At 38.3% G+C, this 23,662-nt stretch overlaps 3 protein-coding genes across 4 annotated transcripts; 1 reads left to right on the top strand and 2 right to left on the bottom strand.

The window, feature by feature from the left end:
* Positions 1-86: 86 nt before the first annotated feature.
* LOC122875843 (ras-related protein Rab-27B-like) lies at positions 87-4,958 on the top strand. 2 transcript variants are annotated; one of them, XM_044195405.1, is made up of 6 exons: positions 87-335; positions 1,671-1,843; positions 1,988-2,073; positions 2,916-3,019; positions 3,223-3,346; positions 4,458-4,958. In XM_044195405.1, exons 2-6 carry the CDS (start codon positions 1,691-1,693, stop codon positions 4,645-4,647), a joined length of 657 nt encoding a protein of 218 aa, XP_044051340.1. In that variant the 5' UTR covers positions 87-335; positions 1,671-1,690; the 3' UTR covers positions 4,648-4,958. The 2 variants fall into 2 exon arrangements, with proteins under 2 accessions (XP_044051340.1, XP_044051341.1); XM_044195406.1 differs by lacking the exon at positions 87-335 and adding an exon at positions 354-1,517.
* Positions 4,959-5,637: 679 nt separating this feature from the next.
* On the bottom strand, positions 5,638-17,023 carry LOC122875840 (sia-alpha-2,3-Gal-beta-1,4-GlcNAc-R:alpha 2,8-sialyltransferase-like). Its single transcript, XM_044195397.1, has 4 exons — positions 16,473-17,023; positions 13,825-13,947; positions 11,629-12,186; positions 5,638-10,444 (listed from the first exon to the last, which is right to left on the bottom strand). The coding sequence occupies exons 1-4, from the start codon at positions 16,628-16,630 to the stop codon at positions 10,162-10,164; spliced, it is 1,122 nt and encodes a 373-aa protein (XP_044051332.1). The 5' UTR covers positions 16,631-17,023; the 3' UTR covers positions 5,638-10,161.
* A 1,894-nt stretch (positions 17,024-18,917) lies between these two features.
* On the bottom strand, positions 18,918-23,607 carry LOC122875838 (cyclin-G2-like). Its single transcript, XM_044195393.1, has 8 exons — positions 23,468-23,607; positions 22,756-22,879; positions 22,503-22,640; positions 22,044-22,294; positions 21,825-21,903; positions 21,634-21,732; positions 21,060-21,262; positions 18,918-19,779 (listed from the first exon to the last, which is right to left on the bottom strand). Exons 2-8 carry the CDS (start codon positions 22,876-22,878, stop codon positions 19,668-19,670), a joined length of 1,005 nt encoding a protein of 334 aa, XP_044051328.1. The 5' UTR covers position 22,879; positions 23,468-23,607; the 3' UTR covers positions 18,918-19,667.
* Between the last annotated feature and the right edge of the window lie 55 nt (positions 23,608-23,662).

Genomic DNA, 23,662 nt, shown 5'->3' with positions numbered 1-23,662 from the left:
CAGGATTACTTCGCTGAGCCTGTAGAAGTGGGGCCCGGTCCATGGTTGGACGATTTCCACTGAAATCCACAGTGGCACACATTATTCGTCGACAAGGGACACAATCCAGTTTTCAAAGAGCCTTTTTTTTTCCTCATAAGAAATACCAGAAAACACAAGATCTGTAAGCACAGCCCCGCTTGGTTCTTGCTGGCATGAAACTCCTCCCTGGATCACATGTAAGAAGGGGGGATGGTTCAAGATGTGCCATTGCATCATGATAGTGATTATTTTATTTAATCAGGACGAGTTGAAGGACCTCTGAATGGACGTTGGCACTTCCTGCAGATAGATTGGTAAGGTACTTTACTTTGTTGTCATTTTAAGGGGACTGTGAAACTGTGCCAGTGCGTATTTGAGTCTGTGGGTATTTTAGGAAATCCCCAAGATAATAAACACAGAGACTGCTGTAGGTTAGTGCAGTGATTCCCAACCATTGGTACTTGTACCTCAAGGGGTACTTCTGCAGTTACCAGGGGGTATGTGGAAAAATTGTGAAGCTCAGCTAATTTGAAAAAATAGAAATTGTGATTTGATGATATATATCCACATATTTGTGTTTAAGAGAAAAACAAACAAGTAAGATTACAAATGTGTGATGGTGATCTTTATAGTTATTGTCACAATAACTTTCCAACTATGGTAGTTTGTACAAGACATGCCTCAGTTTTCCACCAACCTGAGTCAACTGTAAGTTGATTAAGACTGCAGAAAAACTAGTCAGTAAGAAGACAACAAAAAGCTAAAAGTAAAGTTACTGTAAATGGTTGAAACAACCACTTTCTGTCACTCCAAATGGCAGACGTACAAATGCAAACTTGGCCAAAACTACTAAAAAATACCATTGAACAATATCATAAAGCCATCCCATCTGATAGGGCTGTGGGGGTACGTCAGACAAAAAAGGTTGGGAACCACTGGGTTAGAGGGTTGCTTACTCAGCCTCTCACTCTGCTGATTGCAAAGAACCCAATACCATTAATCATACACATGGGAAATCACTCCAGATTTCATGGTAGTCCCATGTCCTGTCACTGCTGCGGTGCACCACACCCTAAAATTTTGGCAGCAAGTAGGATTTTTAAAATACGCTAAAGAAAATAAATGGTATTCTTCCGGATTGTTTGTGCTCTCAACCATCTCTTACATAACCAAATGTGATTTTCCACGCTGCCTTTATTGGCCTGCCTGATGTAACCGAAGCATTGCAGTGACCTGAGTGGCGTCATGCCATGTTGAGCTGTCTGCCCAAAGCCCTTCATAGTCAATAAAAGGAGTTCTGTCTGCCAAACAATCTGTGTTTTTTCACTCAGCAAAGTCTGAGAAAACTCTGGCGAGGCATTTGACTGCTCATGTGGAAGCCAGCTCCAGTCATGTGCTAGCCCCTCTCTGATCAGTGCCTAATGAGTGGGGAGGTATGACGTCCTGCTAAGCCTGTGTGATGGTCCTGCGCCCTCAGACTGAAAACTGCAGCTTAGGTGGAACTATTTCATCTCTCTTTTCTTGTTTACTCACTTTAAAAGTATTTACGTAGCCTAACCCACTTGCTAAATTTTTCTAAACTCTTGTGGTTTGGTACATGATACATCAAACCAGCATAGCATTGTACTGTGAGTTCAACTCTGTGGCAGGTTGAGCACTCAGCTGCACAATGGTTGACGGGGACTATGACTATCTGATCAAGCTGCTGGCACTGGGGGACTCCGGGGTGGGAAAGACCACCTTCCTCTACAGGTACACCGACAACAAGTTCAACCGCAAGTTCACAACCACAGTGGGCATTGACTTCAGGGAAAAGAGAGTGGTGAGTGATGCTTAGTACCTAATATGTTTTGGTGGACACATACAAGGCCTCAAATGCTGTCTTCACTGTGTGCTTCTTCACTTAAAATATATGTAACTCAGCTCAGAGGTTGGGGGGATTATCATGGTTTGTGGTTTGGTTCAGATGTACACAGGGACAGGTGCTGATGGGACGACCGAGAGGAACTTCAAAGTCCACCTTCAGCTGTGGGACACAGCGGGACAAGAGAGGTAAATCTAACCTCATGTTCTCAATATATTTTACATTTACACATGTTGGTTTAAAGGCCCAATGTGGAGGAGTTGAACATTTCTAGCTTTTGCGCTAACAGCAGTGTTCGCTGTCACTCCCTACCACAAACAAATTCAAACCTGGGGACACTGAGAATAAATGGGATGAAAGCAAGCAATTTATTTAATCAGGATTGGCACATTTTTCTACAAACAAAAACCAATCATAATAAATTGAAAAATGCCATTATCAAAAAAACTAGAGGAAGAGTCTCCAGCCATGCTAGCAGCTCTGTGAGACTTGGCACAGCGGTGCTTTGAGCTACGTGTGTTAGAATGCCGACATTTCCTAATTAGCATTAAACAGAGGAAAGATTAAAAGTTAAGGGATCACCAAAGTATTTACAGTTCATCCTGAGGGGAACATGAATGTGTGTAGTAAATTTCATGGTGAGCCATCCAACAGTTCTTGAGACGTTTCACTCAAAACCACAAATCTCAACCTCATGGGGGTGCTCGAGCAAAAGTTAGGAGAACGCCAAAGTTAGTAGGATTCATCTTCTTGGGAGCATGAACGTCTGTACAAACTTTTGTGTCAATCTATACAATAGTTGTAGATATATTTCTGTAAAAGGTACAAGTGTCAACCTGCTGGTGGCGCTAGAGAAGACGGGATCACCAACGTCAGTAGGATTCATCTTCTGGGGAGCATGAATGTCTGCACAAAACATCACGGCGAGGAACAGTTGATATTTCAGTGGACTGACCAACTGCTAGCACGGCTAAAAAGCTACGCATGGGAGTTTTATACTCAACAACAAAAGTTGTCCATCTGTTTTCAGGTTCCGCAGCCTCACTACAGCTTTCTTCAGAGACGCCATGGGCTTCCTGCTGATGTTCGACTTGACCAATCAGCAAAGTTTCCTCAACGTCAGGAACTGGATGAGTATGTGTCATCTCAGCAGCCTGCTCTGCTTCAGATCATTACTATTTTGGATCAATGTTTTCTCTCCTGCTGCCACTAAGAGTGAGATGCAAAGCTGCCTTTTTAACCTTGAGTAAGGGAATTTCTCAACAGAGTTTCGAGTTTGCTCATGCGTGTCTATTTGCATGACATGGGTTTAAATGACTTCCTCTGTGTTGCCTCAGGTCAGCTACAGGCCAACGCGTACTGTGATAGTCCAGACATCGTGTTGGTGGGCACCAAGGCAGACCTCCAAGACGTGAGGGATGTTCACGCCAGACAGGCCAGAGATCTGGCAGACAGATACGGGTGAGGCATTACATAAGTAATAGAATAGAATAGGATAAGTTTTTAGTAGAAAACAGGAATCAAATGCTAATAATAATAATAAAAACATTTTACTGTGTCAGGGATTAATAACTTAAATTTAGACGTATCTAATGTCCTCGTACTAAAAATCTGTCAATAAATGTGAATGTAGAGCTGCAACGATGAGTCAATTAATTGATCGACAATCTTTAAGTAACTATTTAAACTAAAATGCCCAAAATTCAATGGCCACAGCTCCTTAAATGAAAAGATTTTTGCAGATTTTCTTTTATGATATTAAACTAAATATTATTGGTTTTTACTACTTTCTTATTTTAAAGGGAATTAAAGGATTCATCGATTCATCAAGAAAATAATTAACAGATTAATGGATAATGAAAATAAGCATCAGTTGCAGCCCTGTGTGAGTGTGATCGCAGTTTCCAGTTTTGCACTTTGAATTTTGGTGATGGGGCTCTCCTTTTGTTTACATTTGGATCACACATGGTGTCTTTACCTTGTCTCCCCCCACTGCACGTCTGGTTTGGTCTGTTTCAACTTTTTGTTGATTCAGTTTGTGTTTGTAACATGTTATCATGATTTAAATAATTAAATAATTTAGCTTAGACATTTTCACGTGTGTCTGTAATATTACTTGAGTGTCGTACTCTCATTTAATAAAGTGTTTACAACATTTTGTCAACACGCTGTAGATGACCAAGTACTAAATATGCTTCTTGCACCAGTAGACCACAGGATGGTGCTAGTGAGCTGTTTTCAACCCTGCTCCACTGATCTTCCTCCTGGGGATTCAATTTTATTCAGCACAGTGGTTTCCAACCAATGCGTTAGGGCCCCCCCAAGGGGTCGCGAGATACATGTTTGGGGGTCATGAGATTAAAAGAAGAATTGAAAAGAAGAAAATACATCTTGTTTAACTTTTTAGACTTTTGTACCTCTTCATCAAGTAGATTTTACTCTTTTAGGAGTCAAAACATCGATTTAACAAACAAACACATGCACACAATATGGTCACTAAAAGTCAGCTTATGTTTTGATCCATGCCCCCGCTAACTGTTTCATAGAAAACTGCTCTCTCTGTTCTCGTCAGCATCCCCTACTTTGAGACGAGTGCAATGACGGGTGTTGATGTGAACCAGGCAGTGACTGCCCTGCTGGACCTGGTGATGAAGAGGATGGAGCAGAGCACTTACGGGGGCCACAGCTCTGAACCCAACGGCAGCCCCGTCGCCAGCCATGAAGTGGAGGAGGCCCCTGTCAGGAGGAGGTGTGCCTGCTGATGTTGCCACCAGCAGCCACTCTTTTCATATTCGCCCCAATTAACACTGCATTTTTTAAATGCTACAGTTTTCTGCTTGACTAGGGTGCCTGCTAGGTGAGGCAGAAGATCATTTGAGATTGTAAAATCAATTAAAATATGATCCATACTTGAGAGGACTAGTGCTTTGGAAATCTGGCCCATTTCACTTAAAGGGACAGTTCACCCCAAAATCAAAAATACATATTTTTCCACTTACCTGTAGTGCTATTTATCCCTCTAGATTGTTTTGGTGTGTGTTGCAGAGTTTTGGAGATGTTGGCCATAGAGATGTCTGCCTTTTTTTAATATAATGGGACTATATGGCACTCGGCTTGTGGTGCTCAACATGCCAAAAAAAACACATTTGAAAAACTCAACAGCAATGCCTCTTTCCAGAAATCATGATCAAGATAATCCACAGATTTGTTGTGAGCCGTTTCATGTAGGAACTATTTTCTTTCTACTTATAGTTCCTACATGAAACTGCTCACAACAAGGTCTGTGGATTATCTTGAGTAACCGGGTCATGATTTCTGGAAAGAGACATTGCTGTTGAGTTTTTCAAATGTATTTTTTTTTGCTGTTTTGAGCACCACAAGCCGAGTGCCATATAGTTTCATTATATTCAAAAAAGGCAGACATCTCTACGGCCGATATCTCTAAAACTTGGCAACTCACACCAAAACAATCTAGATGGATAAATAGCACTACAGGTAAGAGGAAAAAAATAGATTTTGGGGTGAACTGTCCCTTTTAAAGCAATATTCTTACTACAATGTGACTTCCTCTTTTGGTATTTGCTGTCTGTAATGTTATTTATTTACAGCCTGTACATTGTTACGTGAGAAAGAGGAGGGAGAGGAGGAGTACAAGAATTTGTATATAATAACTGAATATAGTTATTGTGTTTTAAAGACACCAAGTGGTTGTGGGGAAAAAAGTGGGTCATATCAGAGAAAAATGGGTCATATCAGAGAAAAATACTGTTTTTATTTGACACATTTAGGCATTGATGGAAGGAATATGCAGGCACATAACGTATATTTATCATGAAGTATAATCAAAAAACATTTAAGACATGGTTACGCTTCTTATATGGATGATCGTTTTTGTTAGAACAACCAAGATAGCAAAGTCCCTTACATGATTTATGACTTTTATACGACATGTACATAAGCAGCCAAACTTTTTTATGCATTATGGAACAAAGTTGCCATGCACATCGAACACAAGTACAGGAATGTTAAAGGGTTGTTGGAACGAATCCTGTATAGTGCTGCATTTGGAATAAAGACATTTCATGTTTAGGTTATGTCACTGTCTTGTCATTTGAATGTAATGCACAAAAAGATATACTGTTATTCTGACTGGAATTACAATCCTCACAGACTTAGTTAGCATCATTATTATCGTTTACACACATTCTACACATTGATTTTGAAAATGAAGACAAAACTTTTTTGGAGAAGGAAAATGTCCAGCATTCATGTCAGCGCCAGTGGATTTTTCAAACAAACTGATCTATAGGAGGACATTCATGGAGTCACAAATAAATTCCACCACATTACTTTGGCTGAAGCCAAAAAAGCAGGAGTTTTAAATGATTTTTGTGCCACAAAAAGTGATATTCAACATCAAATTTAACATCAAAAAAAGGGATATTCCACTTATTCTACAATAATACTCCAAAATCCCGAATAAATATGTATCAAGCTAAAGTAACATTTCTCCTTTGAACACATGGTCTTTGGTGTACCTACAAAACATTCCTAATGAAGGGACTATACTAAACTATGACATCAATTAAATGGCCTAAAATTAAGCTATTCAAACTTTTTTCAACAGATATGTGTTTTCATGGTCATTGTGGTGACTGCACTGCGATTTGGAGACGAAACACAAACGTTAACTATCTGAAATGTTCATCTTGCCCAAGGAGACAGACAAAAAAACGCTTTGTGTGGGACAGGATGGAAAGCAAATGCCTACCATGCTAAATCTGATTGAGCACAAAAGCACACACTACTTCTGGTAAGTGTGAATGACTGCATTGCTCTGTGTATTGAACCTCAGCAAATTTGAAAAAGGGAGCACATGTTGCAGTCATGAGATAGTCATATGGCCAGCTGTCAGTGTTCGCACCCAGTCATCCTGAACCCCATATCTACCAGTCTGCTTCAGTCTGGCATGATAGGGTGGACTGTTTTTGAGAACCCAAGTTTATCTACAGTTACAAAAAATAAAGCTTGTTCATTTTTAAGTTGATTTGTAGAGGTTTGGTCCCATGTGGAATATAGCAGTAGGGTTCTTTTTTTTAGCCTTCAAACATCTCTCATACAAAGACACTGGTGGTATTCGTAAGGAATACGCCATCAGGAATACAAACAATAGCAAAGAACAAAATTTTACCCTCAAAACAATCTTCAAAAAGGTTGTATAAAACTAGCCTGAAAGATTTGTTAGTGCCTTACATGCGATGCCATTTAAATGGATCATGCTCTTTATACAAGATGCAGTAACATTCATTAATTTCTCTGTTTTATGTCACAAATACTGGAATTGATATGGTTACATGATGAATAAATAATTTCCCCCAGTCAACAAAAGCTCTACAATAAATAGTGTATTCTCTTCTTTAGTATTTAATTGAAATAGTGGTAAACTTCAAGATCAGTTGTTGGTATATAAATAATTGAAGAAACTGTGTCCAAAATGTTGTATTTCCTGATATTTTTAGCCACGCTAGCGCCATTATTTAGGTCACAAGATGGTCTTAGTCTGGAGCCCTCTGGTCAAACTTACATTTTTTTGTAAGTTGTAAAATTGTCTCTCTAGTTTTCATTGATTCAGCAGTTTTGTTTTCTAAGGCCAGTTGCAGCTGTTTGCAAGTTCAAACTTAGCTTGTGTTCACTAAGTGGAGATTTACTCACCACTACGTTAAAACTAGTTCTTACATAAATATTGGTTGTTGGTTGTTGTTCGTTTTTTGTTTGTTTTTTTACCATTATTTATTCAGGGAAGTTTCAATGAGAGGAAGCCACTCTTTTGCAGGAACGCCCTGATCACATTCGCACAGTTACACACATTACACAGCTTACTTTTTAACCTTTAGGTTAAGTTACACCTACCAAACTGTCAGGTGTAACTGTTGCACCGCTACTGAAACAACTGACAAAGCTAACGTTAGCTTGCTAACATATGACCGGTTTAGATTTAAGAATAAAAGAGAAAATAATATGTGATCAAATGACACGTTTGAACCATGTAAAAATGTAAACTTGGGAGATTTGAAATTGCACTTTACAAAAATAATACAATACACCTCAAATTACAAAATGTCATGCCAGCAACATTAGACTAAATGACCGAATAACATCAGTTCGGTTAGCATAGTCGGATATTTGCCAATCATGCTAAACTGCATAAACACTACAAGCTTGACTCAGAAACATACATATTTCTCCGTGTATGCATATTAAACAAAGTCATACCTACATTAACAAAGAATTGGCAGTTGCCCCCCTAAAACTTTTACTTTGGAAGTTATATTACAGCTTACAATAATAAGTCTTTACTTGCTAAGATACAGTATTGGGTTTTGAAGGAATACTTCAACAGTTTGGGAAATACGCTTATTCGCTTTCCTGCGAGAGTTAGTTGAGAAGATCAATCCACTCTCATGTCTCTACGTTCAGTATGTAGCTGGAGCCGGCAGCCAGTTAGCTTAGCTTAGCATAAAGACTGGAAATTGAGGAAACAGCTAGCCCGGCTCTGTCCAAAGATAACAAAATCCGACTCACTGATTAACATATTATATTAACATATTATATCTTGTTTGTTTCTGTAGCCTACAAGAAAAACGTGTGTAAAAACGACAATTTGTGGTTTTACGGGGTGACTTCCTGAGGTCTTGTCGTCATCCATGAGGTTGCAACCCGATTTTAACTACCTAGATTGAAAGTAGCTAGTACTTAATTAGAACTTAGAAAGGACTAAACACAAACTTAGTGATGGATTTACGAATAGCCTGTGCAACCTTAGCTCCAGTTTGTGACTCTCATGTATTGCCATTCATTTCGAGTCACAGAACTAAGCATCTGATTTTCTGAAAAATAAAAACCCTGCGATCTTTTACAAACCCAGAAGGTTGTTTAACGAAACTTACTGCTGTTCTGAAGGTATTTCCAGAAAGAAAGACTCAAGAAATGTCCTTGCTCAGTTTCTACAATGTGAGCCAAAATTAAAGAATTTTACTATCATTTACATTTAGCTATTATTGATGTTAATGTCTATTATTTCACATTTTCAAGTACGTTTCAAAATAACGTGTTAATATTTCTCTTGTGTTGTAAAAAAGCAAGGAGATATGTCATTTATGGCTTCCTGAATAGGAAATAGAGTAGCAACTTTGGAAACAGGTAAAAAAAAACAACGTTTTAATCGTGCAGCAGTCTAGATAATACACGTGAAATACCTTCAGAACAGTGTTAAGTGTTATTAAACGACATTTTGGGTTTTTCAAAGATCGCCAGGAATTTATTTTTTGGGAAAATCGAAGCTCCATGACTCAAATGTAGCTGCTAGCGTGGCTATAGATTTGCAGTCTTATTGGAAGATATTTCAAATGTCTTATAGTCTCAGAACCTAATGTAGGCCGATACCACTTTCTAAAAATCAGTATTGTAATGACAACACACTATCGTCTGTCCATGAATTTATGGCTTATTGTTGGAATGTTTATTATTATTCCAAAAATTTGAAGAATCTCAACAAAATTTGAAGTGGACAGTCACACTGTCTACAGAGAATAAAAGACGACACACAAGTATATATACTATATTTATATATATATATATATATATATATAGAGTACAGTCTTGTAAACAAATACCATCTTCCAGAGCAGTGCAGATTATCGGACACCTCATGGGGGGGAAAAAAGGCCTGAAAACAGGAACTGCACCTCTCTTGAGGCATTGAATCTGATTACAAAAAAACACTGATCTAACTCCTTCCCTGAGATTAGGCAGTGATTTCAGTGTACAGAATCAGTATACTGTTGTAAAAGGCGATTAATCAATCAATACTGTGTTAAACAGAACTGGAAGGTTTAACTGTTTGTGTTTCCACAACTGATTCCCCTGCGGACTCCAGTTAAAATAGTTTGTTCTGTTCGAGCTGTTTAGCCACGGCCAGCAGCCATGCAAAGGACAGTAATGAAAGCAACTGAGCAGCATAAAAGTCCTAACTGTATTACTGAAGACAACAATATACCGAATAAGTGATAAGTCTGTGATTTACATCCCGAGTAAGCCTGACAGCGTCATGTGATACTACAGTGTGATGTGAGTGTGTGTTTGTAAAATGAGGGTGTCATAAATTACCTTAACACTTATCATGCATTGTGGGTCACAACAGAAGTTTGAGCTGAGCTGATGTATCTGGGTCACAGTCTCTGGAGTCACCATCCAACTCATCCAGCATCATTGTACGTCTAAGAGCAGTGTGTCAGGCTGAGTTTAATCACGCCTTCCCTGTGCAGCTTGTAGAGCAGCTTGAACTCGCTGGGCAGCTGGTGGGTCTCCTGCCACTTGGTGGTGAATTTGGTCCCTTTCTTGTCGTAGTAGTGGTAAGGCAGATCCTTGCCAGTATTGGGGTCCCAGCCGAAGGGCCAGAAGCCGTAGAGATGGATCTCGTCGCACATGGCGGAGGCCAGCGTGTACATGAGGATTCCAGTGCTGAGACGTTTGGGGGAAAGGTTTTTAGTCTTCCAGTATCTGTGAGGGGACACGACAAGTCAGTCATCCAAAATCAGAAATTAAATCCACCTCTGATTTTTCTGAGAGCAGAAGATTAGTCCGTCATCACTCTAGCCCAACATAATCCCACTTCCCTTATGATTGTATGCTCTCTATCTTGTCTATTTAATTTTCCCTGTCAGTTAATGTATGTGATTATGGTTTTATAATTTTCAGCAAAAATTACACTCAGGGCCACAGAGGGATTTTAGAAATACTGAGTTCATGAGTCCCCACAAAGCCCCCTGCCTAGTTATGTGGATTTTTCATATTTTATGTATTCAGTTAAAGCTGCTATAATCCATATTATTATATTAACAATTGATCAAATGACTATGTGTATGTGAAAGGGGTCGCTTGTAGTGACGAACCCACAGATATTATCACCCAACTCTGCACTTCCTCTCAGCTCTAGTTAGTCTCAGCTAGTTTTCCGGCCCTTAGGCTCTCATCGGCGTTGTTTCCAGAGCTGCAGCATTTAGCGGCTAAAGAGCCAGATATTTCCCACAGCAAATTGGTGGAGACCAAAAACAGAGCAAAAAGAAGAGTGAATATTGGACTTACATTAATTTGTAATTAATGTATAATTGGAATTAATTAATAATTTGTCAATGTTGAGTTTACAGCTTGTTTCCGCTGCCCCTAAGTGGCCAAAAAATCAGTTAATGCAGATTTAACTGATGACGGTCTAAATGCTGTTTCAGAGCCTTCTCCAACTGCAAGGAATAAAATTATGTTGGAGAAATACTAAGACTGGTCCTTATAGAGCTGGGTATCGTACCATAATACTACTAATATTTGGTGTCGACCAAAATATGTCTGTAATATTGCATATCGAAAAGTTTTAAGTATCAAATGCTTGGCAAGATTGGGTCTTATTCAAATCAGGAAACCTTCCAGACCGTATGTTATTTAGAACATGTTAATATTCCCCAAAATAAGGTAGCCTATCAGCAACAATATTGATACTCAGCCGAAGGTCTTTACATATAATCTTGTTGGCATAAAAATCATCAAATTTAAGTAGTTAAAGTAAAGTTAAATCCACCATGTGTACGTTTTTAATTGCTGAACTGTAAACTCACACCAGGTTGCAAAATCAGTTGTTTCTAAGTCACTACAGTAGACAAAATCTCAACTAACAATCAGATCAACACTCTTACTTGTTGACATCGTGCATGATGTTTCCTGGCCAGGCCAGTTCCACCTTCAGCTGGCCCTTATGCTCCACAAAGAAGTCCACCAGAGTCCTGGTTACTGTGGCTGAGGTATGAAGGAAGAAGGCCGGGATCCACAGGATGGCTCCCTCCAGCTTCTTCAGGTTGAGGAAGAAATTATTCCTGTCTTGAATGGTCAGCAGGTTATTGTAGTACCTCTCCAGGATGCTGGGGTTAAAGGTGGTCAGGTTGGTCTTCCTGCCCACGTCCTTGGAGTAGACCTCCGTGGGGGCGAAGTTGCAGCGGAAGACAAAGTCGGCCTGGTCGATTTCTGGGCCGCAGTGGCTGCCTGTCAGGATGCCGCTGTTGCCCACCACAGAGCATATGCTGTAATGCTTGTTGTGGATGGGAGAGGTGTCTGGGAGCAGGGACTTGAAGTTGTTGCTGATGGAGAAGACATACTTGTGGCTGGAGTAGTCAAAGTGCATCAGCTGGCCGACACGCACGCTGTTCTTTGTGAGGGAGAAGTTGGTGGGAATGTCGATGTAGTTGAAGATATCTTTCCTGAAAAAAGACCAACACTTTAACACTGTTACACGCAGCTATAGGGGATCTTAAATGTTTGACCTCAACAAATAAAAATGTGATCCAGCCACAAGCCATGGTGCATAAGTACATATGCTATTGAAACGATTAGTATTTGATTAGTCGATTTGCAGAAATGCAATCAGCAACTTTGTTAATCGATTTATCATTTTTCAGGCAAAATGCCAAACATATGAAAGTTCCAGCTTCTCAAATGTGAAGATATGCTGCTTTTCTCTGTTTTATATCATCGCAAATTTTGGGGTTTAGACTGTTGGGCGGACAAAAGAAGCAATTTGAAGACGTCACGTTGGGCTCTGGGACATTACACTGGGCAAAATAACTGATAGATTGATCGATCATGAAAATAAGTTGCAGCCCTAATTACTGAGCTGTCCACCTATACGTTTAACCAACAGCCGAATGCAACAGATTAATGCCTGTTTTCTGGGGATTTTAAAGGCATTCTAGAAAATTTGGGTCATTGCTAACGGAAGTGTTATTAGGTATTAAGTGCCAAAATAAGAAACACAGTGCTAGAAAACTTTAAACACCTCACACTGATGACATGTAACTGTAGTTACATACAGTCAGAGGTTGGCAGGACCCAGTTTCAGGCCCGAGTCATGCTCAGCCTTTTCCTTTGTTTGAAGGAGCATTAATGTTTGATATGTAGACCCTTTCTTCCTGTTGACTGTACACTGGATGCATTATTTGTGTAATTTTTTATTTGACAATCTGTTTGACTGTCTTTCTATATCAGTTGTTTTCATTTGCCTTGTGGCTTCATAATCTTCTGTAACAGTCCAAAAACGCTCTGGGTAATTGTGATGGTATTTCTCACTATTTTCTGAGTTTTTACAAACCAAACAATCAATCGATTAATGGAGAAAATAATCAGCAGATTAATCCATAATGAAAATAATCATTAGTTGCAGTCTGATACAAAATAGTTTAAAAAATAGCTCCACCTCAACCATCTACGACAGTAAAATCCTGCTTTTATATTAATGCATGAGTAATAATAATCTAATGATAGAATAGATAGATAATTTATTTATCCCCAGGGGGAAATTCTCATGTCACAGCAGCACTACACGAACGAAACACACAAGAATAGTGCAAAAAACTACATCAAAACACAAGTACTAGCATAAGAGTTAAAAGTTAAAAGTATAAAAGTATGCCCTTTAAACATGTGCATGCATACAGTTTGCAAATTGCTAATACATAATAGTATAGCAGTCACATTTTTCTGCATTGAGTACTTTTACTTTTAATACTTTAAGTACATTTTCCTGATTATACCTACATACTTTTACTTAAGTAACATTTTCATTGCAGGACATTAACTTGTAACAGTGTGGTATTAGTAGTTTTCGTTGAGTAAAGGATCTGAATACTTGCTGAGGCTCTTTAACATACTAGAAACCCAGTAACAGTGTCACCGTAGGGGTGAAGAACAGGGAACTGTTCTTTCCCCTGAAACATATTCCCTTTATTGACCTATTTGCTCCCCAGACTTCAGCTTTGACAGAGCAAACCCTGCCTACTGTTTATCCTGGATGGCTGATACCTTTACGGAGTAGAAACTGGTTGAGAATTAAAATCTCTTACCTCTGCTGATAAAAAGCAGTCTTGTTGAACTTCCATTTGGACGGTTTTCCTTGGAGCTCCTCATTCAGGGCATTAGTTAAGGGGATGAAGGAGGGGTCCAGGAAATTCATGGCAAACTGAGACCTGCGAACAACATACATAACAAATTCATTCTGAGACACCATTGCGTGTAAACTAGCTGAAAGTTTTCTCTCTCATATCTCAAAGATATTCAGATGGTTTTCTGAGGTATTTAAACAAGAGATCCACAGATCTGTTCTGGTTATTCTGAGAAGATAAGGAGTTTTTCATATAGCTACCAACAAGCATTAATGTTGGTCACATAATCTTTGGAAATCATCAGATTTTCATTCTGATTCTCCATGTTTAGAACCCGTTTGCACCAGTTCATTCAGCTCTCATTTATTAATCTGATCTGGTACCACATTCTAATAAGAATCCCTTAGTAAATGGTTTAGAAGCTGATGACTAGCTGCTTTATAGATCACTTAATAATAACAACAACTTTTGGGTTGTGGAAAACTGCTTTGACTGGTTGGACAGTTTTATCACTTATACCTTCTGGAAAAGGGTTGCATTGGATCTGCACCAAAATCCATTTATTGACAATTTACTGACGTTCACAACGACAGATTAGATGGATTCAAAATCCTTGCAGACAATAGATTACCAACATTTATAACTGCATTATTACCAAATAGAAACAGCCAATTAGTAAATGATTTATTAACAATTAATAAAGCCTATAGTTACAACAAGAAGTACCCATTCTCTATTTAAGTTTCTTCCTCAGATGGGGAATTAATGTTTTAGCTGGATGACGTGGAGCCAATTTTCACTTGTTTATATTATACACAGTTGTTGTAATGTGGTATATATATAAATTAATGTATGAAGTAACTGTACAATCATCAACTGATCATCCATTAAGTGTTAAATAATCACATAAATTTATAGCGACAACCATCAGGAATTCATGATTTATGCTGCAATTATTCATGTCATGAAATCATCACGAGTCATGCATTAGTTATGCTTTAATCATGTGTTTTGTATCCTAATCATAAAGTGTTACCAAGATGCCCACATGCAGTGGTGGAAGAAGTACTCTAAAAGTGGCATTACCACAGTGTGAAGTAAAAGCCATGCATTCAAAATATTACTTAAGTATTAACATCAAAATGTACTTAAAGTACCAAAGGTAAAAGTACTTATTAGGCAGAATGGCCCATTTCAGAACCATATATATTTTATTATTGGATTATAATTATTGATGCATTAATGTGTTCATCACTTTAATGTTGCAGCTGGTAAAGGTGGAGCTAATTTTAATTACTTTATATGCTGCTGAGTAGCTTGTGAATTTATATATATTAATACATATATGTACACATGTGTCCTTTATAATTATTTTGCATGTAGATATGTGTGTTTTTTGTTTTGTTTTGTTTTCCTTCCAGGTGCATATTGATTACGCTCATATCTGTGAACATATCTGGCCAACAATGGGTCCAGTGTTTGTTCCCTCTGTGTTTGGTCATGAGAAAATTAATACAACTATAATAAAACATCATAAGTTACTTGTTGATTATATTTTGTATTATTAATTTGAATCTGCAAAGTAACTAAAGTTACCAAATAAATGTAGAGGAGTAAAAAGTACAATAGTTGCCTCTGAATTGTGGTAGAATTAAAACAGCAAAAACAAAAGGTACATTCAAGTAAAGTACAAATACCTCAAAATTTAGTAAATGTACTTAGCTACTTTCCACCACTGTCAGCTGATCATACTTTTTGTACATGTAAAATCTTGATTTTCAAACTAACTATTCACTATAACAGATAAATGGAGCAGAGTAGAAGTATAAAGAAACATGGAATGGAAATACTCAAGTTAAGTGCAAGAGCCTCAAAATTGTACTTAAGTACAATACTTGAGTAAATGTACTTAGTTACTTTCCACCGCTGTCTTTGGAGCCACAAAAACTGGATGTGATGTTGGTGAACAGTTAAATCATATATCATATAGTCATATAGTGTCAGAAAACAAAACCCTGTAATACTAAAACATCCACTGTACCTACAAATTATAAATTATATATTTTATAGTTTAAATACATACATGTACATATCATCATCGTTGTCAAATATAAATCTAAGCACGATATATATATTTATTTATTTATTTATATACGCATCTACGCATCTATATTTTTCACCCACTTACATTATAGTTGCATTTTTATGTTTACCTGTCTGTGTTCAGCTTTGTTGTCCCTGTTTTAGCTGTACGTCTATTTCTATCTTCCTGTAAATTGTTCCTGGAACTGTGTTGAAGTACATTTCAGAACATTTCCTTGTATGTGTACAAACAGCTGATGCTTCTGATTCTGATGATACAGTATGTGTATGTACTGTACTGTATATCACGCCGTGCATCGCCCAGGGCAACAACATCAGCATCTCGGACAGCTCTTTGTTTGATTGACAGGAAGCATATGGCCCAAACTGAAGGGAAAGTGATGTGTGAAGCTTGTGCATCACATCCAGGTTGAATCGTGCCCACTAGGCCTGACTCCTCTGTTTATATTTACATCAGCCCTGGTACCTACAATCTCTGCTGAAAAAAATAAACCCAAATCACTCACCGAAATCCTGCATGAAACATAATCCTCGGGCCCCCCATGTAATATTTAGAGGAGCTGAAGAGGCTGTCTTTTCTCAGGGACACATAGCTGATGAGCGACAGTATGAGCACAGCGACGCACAGAATAACCAAACCCAGGGCTTTGGCGATGCGGACCATCTTGGGAGCGTTTTCATTCCCTGTATGTAGCTGCAGCGAGGCGTTGGCCTATGTTGTCATCGCCGGGACTGCACACCGCCTGTCTGCAAGACACAGACAAACTGGCGCTCATCGGCTCATATAATCGTATAAAATGGACGGCTGGTGGTGGTCGGCTGCATGGTGAAGATGCCACGGCTCGGTCCGCTCTCATTCCTCTGCCTCCCTGCCTGCCCAGCCCCCCTGACTGCTGCTGCTGCCGCCGCTGCCTCTGCGACTCCCCTCCGGGCTGCCGGGTTAATCAAGGAGATGGAGCAGAAATGCGTGTCAACATGCAGCCAGATAAAAGACAAGCCCCGTCCACCACCACCACCACCACCACCAGCAGCAGCAGCACCAGCAGCAGCACCACCTTACACCACCTCACACACACACACACACACACACCGAGCCAGGCTTCTCTGCAACATAAAGGAAATAATAATACATAAAGAAATAAACTGAATGGGATAGAAATAGAGAGATGGAGGAGGAAAGATCAGAGGAATAGACAGTCAAATCCCCTGACCTGTGCCCTCTGATCTTTGTCTGTATTAATAAAGAAATGGGATGTAGTACATAATGTAATTAAACAGTATAACATATTAACATGATATAGTAGAATATAGTATAGGATATAAAACATGATATAAGGAGAAATGTAGTAATACAGTATAACATAATATATAGTAAAGTACAGCAATATAGCACAGAATATAAAGTATAGTATGAGTATAGTGTAATATATAATAAAATATAATAAATATTGCAAGGATTTGGTGCGCAATATTTGCAGATCAGTCCAATGGAGAGACAATGAACAATAATGAAGCTGAAATCAGCTGCACCTTTACCGGCTGCAACATTAAAGTGATGAACACATTAATGCCTCAATAACTATAATCCAATAATATAATATATATAATTCTGCATAATGAGTACTTTTACTTTTGGTACTTTAAATATGTTGTGATGCTAATACTTATGCACTTTTACTGTGACTTTTGCTTCACACTGTGGTATTGTACTTAAGTAAAAGAGTACTTCTTCCACCACTGCATGTGGGCATCTTGGTAACATTTTATTATTTGGCTACAAAACACATGATTAAAGCATAACTAATGCATGACTCGTGACATGAATTAATGCAGGATATATCATGAATTTCTGAAATGGTCATTGCTATGTTTATGTGATTATTTAACAATTAATGGCTCATCAATTAATGATTGTTACTTCATACATGAATTTATATATATATATATATGTACCAAATTAGCTGAAATCCAGGGTACATAGAAAAGGGTGTGTCAGACCCATGCATTTTAACAGTTTGATAGATATGAAGCTGTTTTTATTATCATAAAATCTATATGTTGCTGCATGTCAACAGAAACCATCTCTAGTGATGTTGACAACTCAATCAGATTCCTGACACAACATTAATATACCCAGAGCAACACTGAGTTGTACACTAGCACCTTCTAGTGGTTTTTAATTTGGTGGCATAGTTATGCATTATTTAAGCAGGTGTTTTGTACCGGCATCTTTGTTGTTTCAGTAATTATATGTGGTTTGGGTTTGTCTTGAATACACATACACATTTTTATCTGTGGAGAAGTCAGCTGATGTTGCAGTTCTTCAGTAAAACCACTCAAGTAAACCAGAAATCAAAGTTTCAGGTTGGTCTCAATGGGCAAACATGCATATTGAACGCATAATATTCTTTCTGACCTGGTCTATTCAGTTTAAATACTTTAATAACAGTAGTAATAATAATAGTGTGAACACAGCTTTCTAAAATAACTATAGGCACTGTATGTTCACCACTAGTGGACAATTCAAAATACATGTGAATTGCACACTGTATATAGACCTGCATATAACCACTTACTTCATGTATATAAAGTAATGTTAATTACCTATTCAATATTAATTCCTTTGCACTATTTGTATTTGTTTACAATTTACAGAAAGTTTGACCTGTATATATACTGTGTTGTTCATTGTTGCTTTTTATATATATATTTATATATACACCTATTTTTTCACCTACTTGTATGTACACAGTAGTTCTGTTTACCTTTACGTATCTGTGTTCAGCTTTGTTGTCCCTGTTTTTAGCTGTATGTCTATTTCTATCTTCCTCTAAATTGTTCTCGGAACTGCGTGTAACATTGAGAGCAACTTAAAACTCATGTTCCTTGTGTGTGTCCACATACTTGGCAAATAAAGCTGATTCTGAATTGAAACAAAGAAAAAAAAGTGGTAAATAAAAAGCAGGTTTTTTTTTTATTTTCAAAGGATTTTTTCTGACCCTTCCAACATATTCTACATGTTATTCAAATACAACACACATTATGTAGCATTCACAAAACATAAAATTTTTTCTTATTTTTTACATGTTATGTACATTTTTTTAAACTTTTTTTTACAGTAAGCTTATCTTGGTAAACATGAACAACATCCATTCATAATCACATATTTCAATGTGCCCATGCCTATAGTCTGGTATTTTCACACTACATGTCATATATGTCACATTGTGTTCAACGTACATCTGCAGACTACTGTATATATGTGTGGTATTGAGTATAAAAACTTAAAAAGATTGAGGATGTGCTAGTATGTTAGCTGGTATTCAACAGTGAGTATACCTCATGACTGACATCCATACATTCTCCTTTGTGCTTTGCTATGTTTCCTGGAATGTGCCGAGTTCGGACACAAACAAACACAAAGAGAACATCTTGGAAAAAGACATTCAGATATATTGCCATCAAGCTGCCAAGATATTGCAATTTTCCATTTTGTATTATTACGATATGTTTGTTTTTTTTAATTAAAGAAACAGACAGTAAACTGAATTAACACAGGCACTTAATGACTGAAACCTGCCACTTGGCACACCTACGTTGCACACGGTTTGACAAGTAAAACACACAGGTTTGCTCTGAAACATGGTGACCACCTTAAATCAGTTTACAATACACATCCGTCGCTACTGCACGAGGACTCGTCACTTTCTGCAGTTGAGAAAGGTGGAGGGGAAGAAGGCTCCTTCGCCGTCACTTCCTGGCGAGCCCCATGGGCTGTCTTCTCCACAGCTCATGTCCTCACAGGAGTCCTCGCTACGAGAGAAGAGGAGGCCGTTAATACTCTGCTGTGCTTAATCCACCCTCATATAATCATGACCTATTCTCCTATTATTACACTATTCTACTACTGTTGTAGGATCAATCTATGTTGATCCTTTTGAATCCCTTTTTGAATCCTATTAGGTTTACCTTTCAACATTTGTAAGTAACTAACGGCTAAAATAACTGCAACTCAAAGATCTTTAATCACCTTTTGTTGGCTGAGAAGGAAGAAACCTACAGAAGCAGCCTAGTTAGTGTAGGTACAACCTGTGAGTACAACCTGAGCAGCATAATACAAGAAATGTTAATTAAATATATCTGGTACATTCAATTCATTGTAGCCTTCACTAGCTACTTTCTCCAAATACTGAAGATCAAATTAAAATATTGATATAATATGAATCAGAGTTTAACTAAATTGACGTGAGGTGATCAACTACATCATTTGTCTAGAGAAGAGTCACCACATTTTTTTAAAAACCCAGAAAAACAGAAAGCAAACAAATAAGAAGTGTGTAGCTTGACTCATACTGGGAAGTAACAGTCAGGGTATTTGAGGATCTGCAGCTTCAGTTTGACCATTTAAAAAAAAAAAAAATCTATCTCTTATGAGTCCCGCAACTTTATGGAAGTGCAGTACAAAATTGCTGGAATGCCCCTTTAATCTGCAACACTCTGGATAATTGATTAATTATTGAAATCATATATTAAACATACACTGGTTTCAGATGTGACAACTGCTGCTTTTCGCTGTTTTGTATCAATGTAAAGTGAATATCTTTGTTTAATGGACTGTTGGTCAGACAAACCAAGACATTTGAAGACGTCAGCTTGCATTCTGGGAAACTGTGATGGACAGACTGCGCTATTTTCTGACATTTTATAGACTAAAAGATAGCTCAAAAGAATAATTGATAGATTAATCAATGAAGAAAGTAATGTTAACTGCAGGTCTAGTTTAGAGTGATCTCAACTAAGGCAACAATAAAGGCCAAATTGATATATTAAGACTAGCCATCAGCTTATTGTATAAAATTAAGGCTTAGGTTGGTAAGACTGTCTTATCCAGTACATATTTAACCATTCATGGATCCAGTTCAACTCTAAAACTACATAAAATCTCATGAATCTGAGGACTCTATCTATCTATCTATCTATCTATCTATCTATCTATCTATCTATCAGTCCACTTTGTCCATATCTCACCATCACAGCACAGTATATATTCAGTCAGATGAAAGGAAGCATGAAGGAAAAACTGGACTATTAACCTCTCACTCTCGTCCCAGCTCCCTTCGGGAATAGTTGGCAGACCAGGTACACTGAAGTGATTGGCCTGGAGATTCTGTGCTGTTCTCCTGGACACGATCCAAACAAGCTTTTTGTTGTCTGGTTTGTTACATTCGCTTGAGTGGTATTCAGTCATGCACTTGGCCACAAGTTCCTTCCAGTGGAGCAGCTCGCTGTCACTGACCTGCGAAGACAAACAGACATCTGAACAGGCAAAATATCTGTTGTCATCAACAAGTCAAGTGTTGTTGTTTTTTTACCCCCATACTATATGTGATCAGGCAGTGACACCGTCATGCCACATTGCACAATTTCAACACAAGTATTTATATTTATAATACAAACTAAAGAAATGTTGGAATTAGAGAAGAAAAGACACAAAACTTGAGCATGTTTTTGACTATCGGTCGGACAAAATAAGACATTTGAAGACATTATCATGGTCTCTAATAACTTGTGATGGCCATGTTTCACTATATGCAGACATTTTATAGAGCAAACTATATTGATTAATTGAGAAAATAATCAGTTGTTGCAGCCCTACTCTTTTTATACCTTTAGATGTCTTTGGAATTGCTGCACAATCTTCAACAAGGCGGTGGACCGGAGGGCTTCAAACTCCTGAGCAATGAGGGACAGCGCCAGCACTGATGGCTGTGAACGAGAAAAACAGCAGATTAATGAGTCCCGTGACTCAAAGTGAATGCTGCTATGTTGTGAAATTGTCGCCTGAGAACAATCCTTACTTTTGCTTTAGAGAAAACAAGTCGGCATAAGCAGGCTTTTAGCTGGGCTTCCAGTCTCACAATGCCTGGGATCTCCTCCCTTAAAATATAGAGGGAATCCTAATGTGATCCGCCAGTACAAACCTCATAAAGCAGAATCTAAGTGACCAACTCCACGCAAACAGGAGCAATGCATCAGCAATAACAACAAAAGTAAGCAAAAGAAAATGAAATGTTTACCTTCCAGCAGACAGGGATGTGAAGGCTGAGTAGTAGAGGTGTAGAAAGGTTAAGGCTGTCACTACTTCAGGCTCCACACTGAGCTTCTCTGAGATGATCTTCTCCATACGACAGAGGTCTGACACAGTGAATTTGCTTTGGCTGATGCGAATGAGTTCATGGGTGGGTGAGACATTGCTCTCTTCCTCGACCATTTTGGCTGCAATGTGAAGACAGCAGACTCCAATACAGGGCAAATGTTTGGGCTGCACCTATCACAACAACACATCAGTGATAAGTGTGAGTCAACATCCCATGATTCAAGGTCAAATGAGGTCATTGTTGTCGTGCTTTCTTCTTACTGGTGGTAGGAAGGCGATATTAAACATGTAGACTGGGGTTAAAAAACAAAACAATATACAGCTTCATGTTGTAACTTGAAACAACATATTATACTTGAATTCTTTGTTAAATGCCTACCTTCATAATGGTGAGGAATCTGTCAAGCAAATTGACAGCTTGAACAAAAGTTTGGGTGCTGTAGCCAAAGAAACTGGTCAGGCCCCACAGTTCTTCCACTCTGGTGTCTCTGCATTTCGCAGATACTCCACTGTGATTCTGAAAACGCAGCATTATATATTAGATAGACATCATTGGGAAATATCATATATTTATAGCAAACCCATACGCCTGCACAGACAGATAAAAATTTTAAATCAGATCAGTGGGTTACCTCTGTGGAGGCCGACTCCATCAGCTTCAGGCCATTCTCTCTGGGAAGAAAGTTGTACTCTTTCGCACAACATGACTTCAGCTCTTTCAAGAGCAAGCTGTCAATGGCTTGAAGATTCCTCATCCTGGAAAACAACATATTTCAATGGTTCTGCATTGCAATCCAAGATACAATACAATACAATAAACTGTATAAAGTAGGGAAACAACTGTGTCCCTACGTTACATTGTGAGGACAAGAGGGCATATAAATGTCGTCTCCTAGACCACACCTACTGGGTGTCAGGCATCACAGGAAGATCCCCCCACCGCCCAAAAACCTACAAATTCCTGATCTTATTTGATCATAACACTGTTGTTACAATATTATAAACTTACTAATGTGAATAATGTGTAAAAACATATGCTGAGGCAAAATAATTAAACACAAAATGAAAGTAAATGTTGATATTAGCTAACGTAAATGTAAATGTCTACTGAACAGAAACTAGGTCACGTAATCACTCACGGCAGGGAGGCTATTACAAAATTCAGAAGAGCTTGAATTAATAGATTCATACTGTTAACTGTATTCGGCTCTTGAAATATCAAGTTCGGGTAAAACAATAACATCCATAAATGCCAAAAAGATGAAGGAGTCACAAACACAAATAACCTCAATGTTAGCTAACTCTGCTATCTTGGTAGCGTAAATTAACAAACTGTCGTCTTACCTTGCCCAGAAGCCGCCGACGTGCAGGATAATAATAGCGCTGCAACTTTATTACACTTCTCAGTTCTTCATGTTTCCATTTTGATTATTGACGATGGGCGAAAAATGTTAAAAAGAAGATTCTTGGTCCCTGCTGAAAAGAGGGTCCGCCCTGAATAAACAAACAACCGCTGACCTGCTTGTAAACGACAATGAC

The sequence above is a fragment of the Siniperca chuatsi genome, linkage group LG5 (assembly GCF_020085105.1).
Source record: "Siniperca chuatsi isolate FFG_IHB_CAS linkage group LG5, ASM2008510v1, whole genome shotgun sequence".
NCBI lineage: Eukaryota > Metazoa > Chordata > Actinopteri > Centrarchiformes > Sinipercidae > Siniperca > Siniperca chuatsi.
Note: the sequence above shows the minus strand (reverse complement) of the source record. Positions and strands in the feature narration are given on the sequence as shown.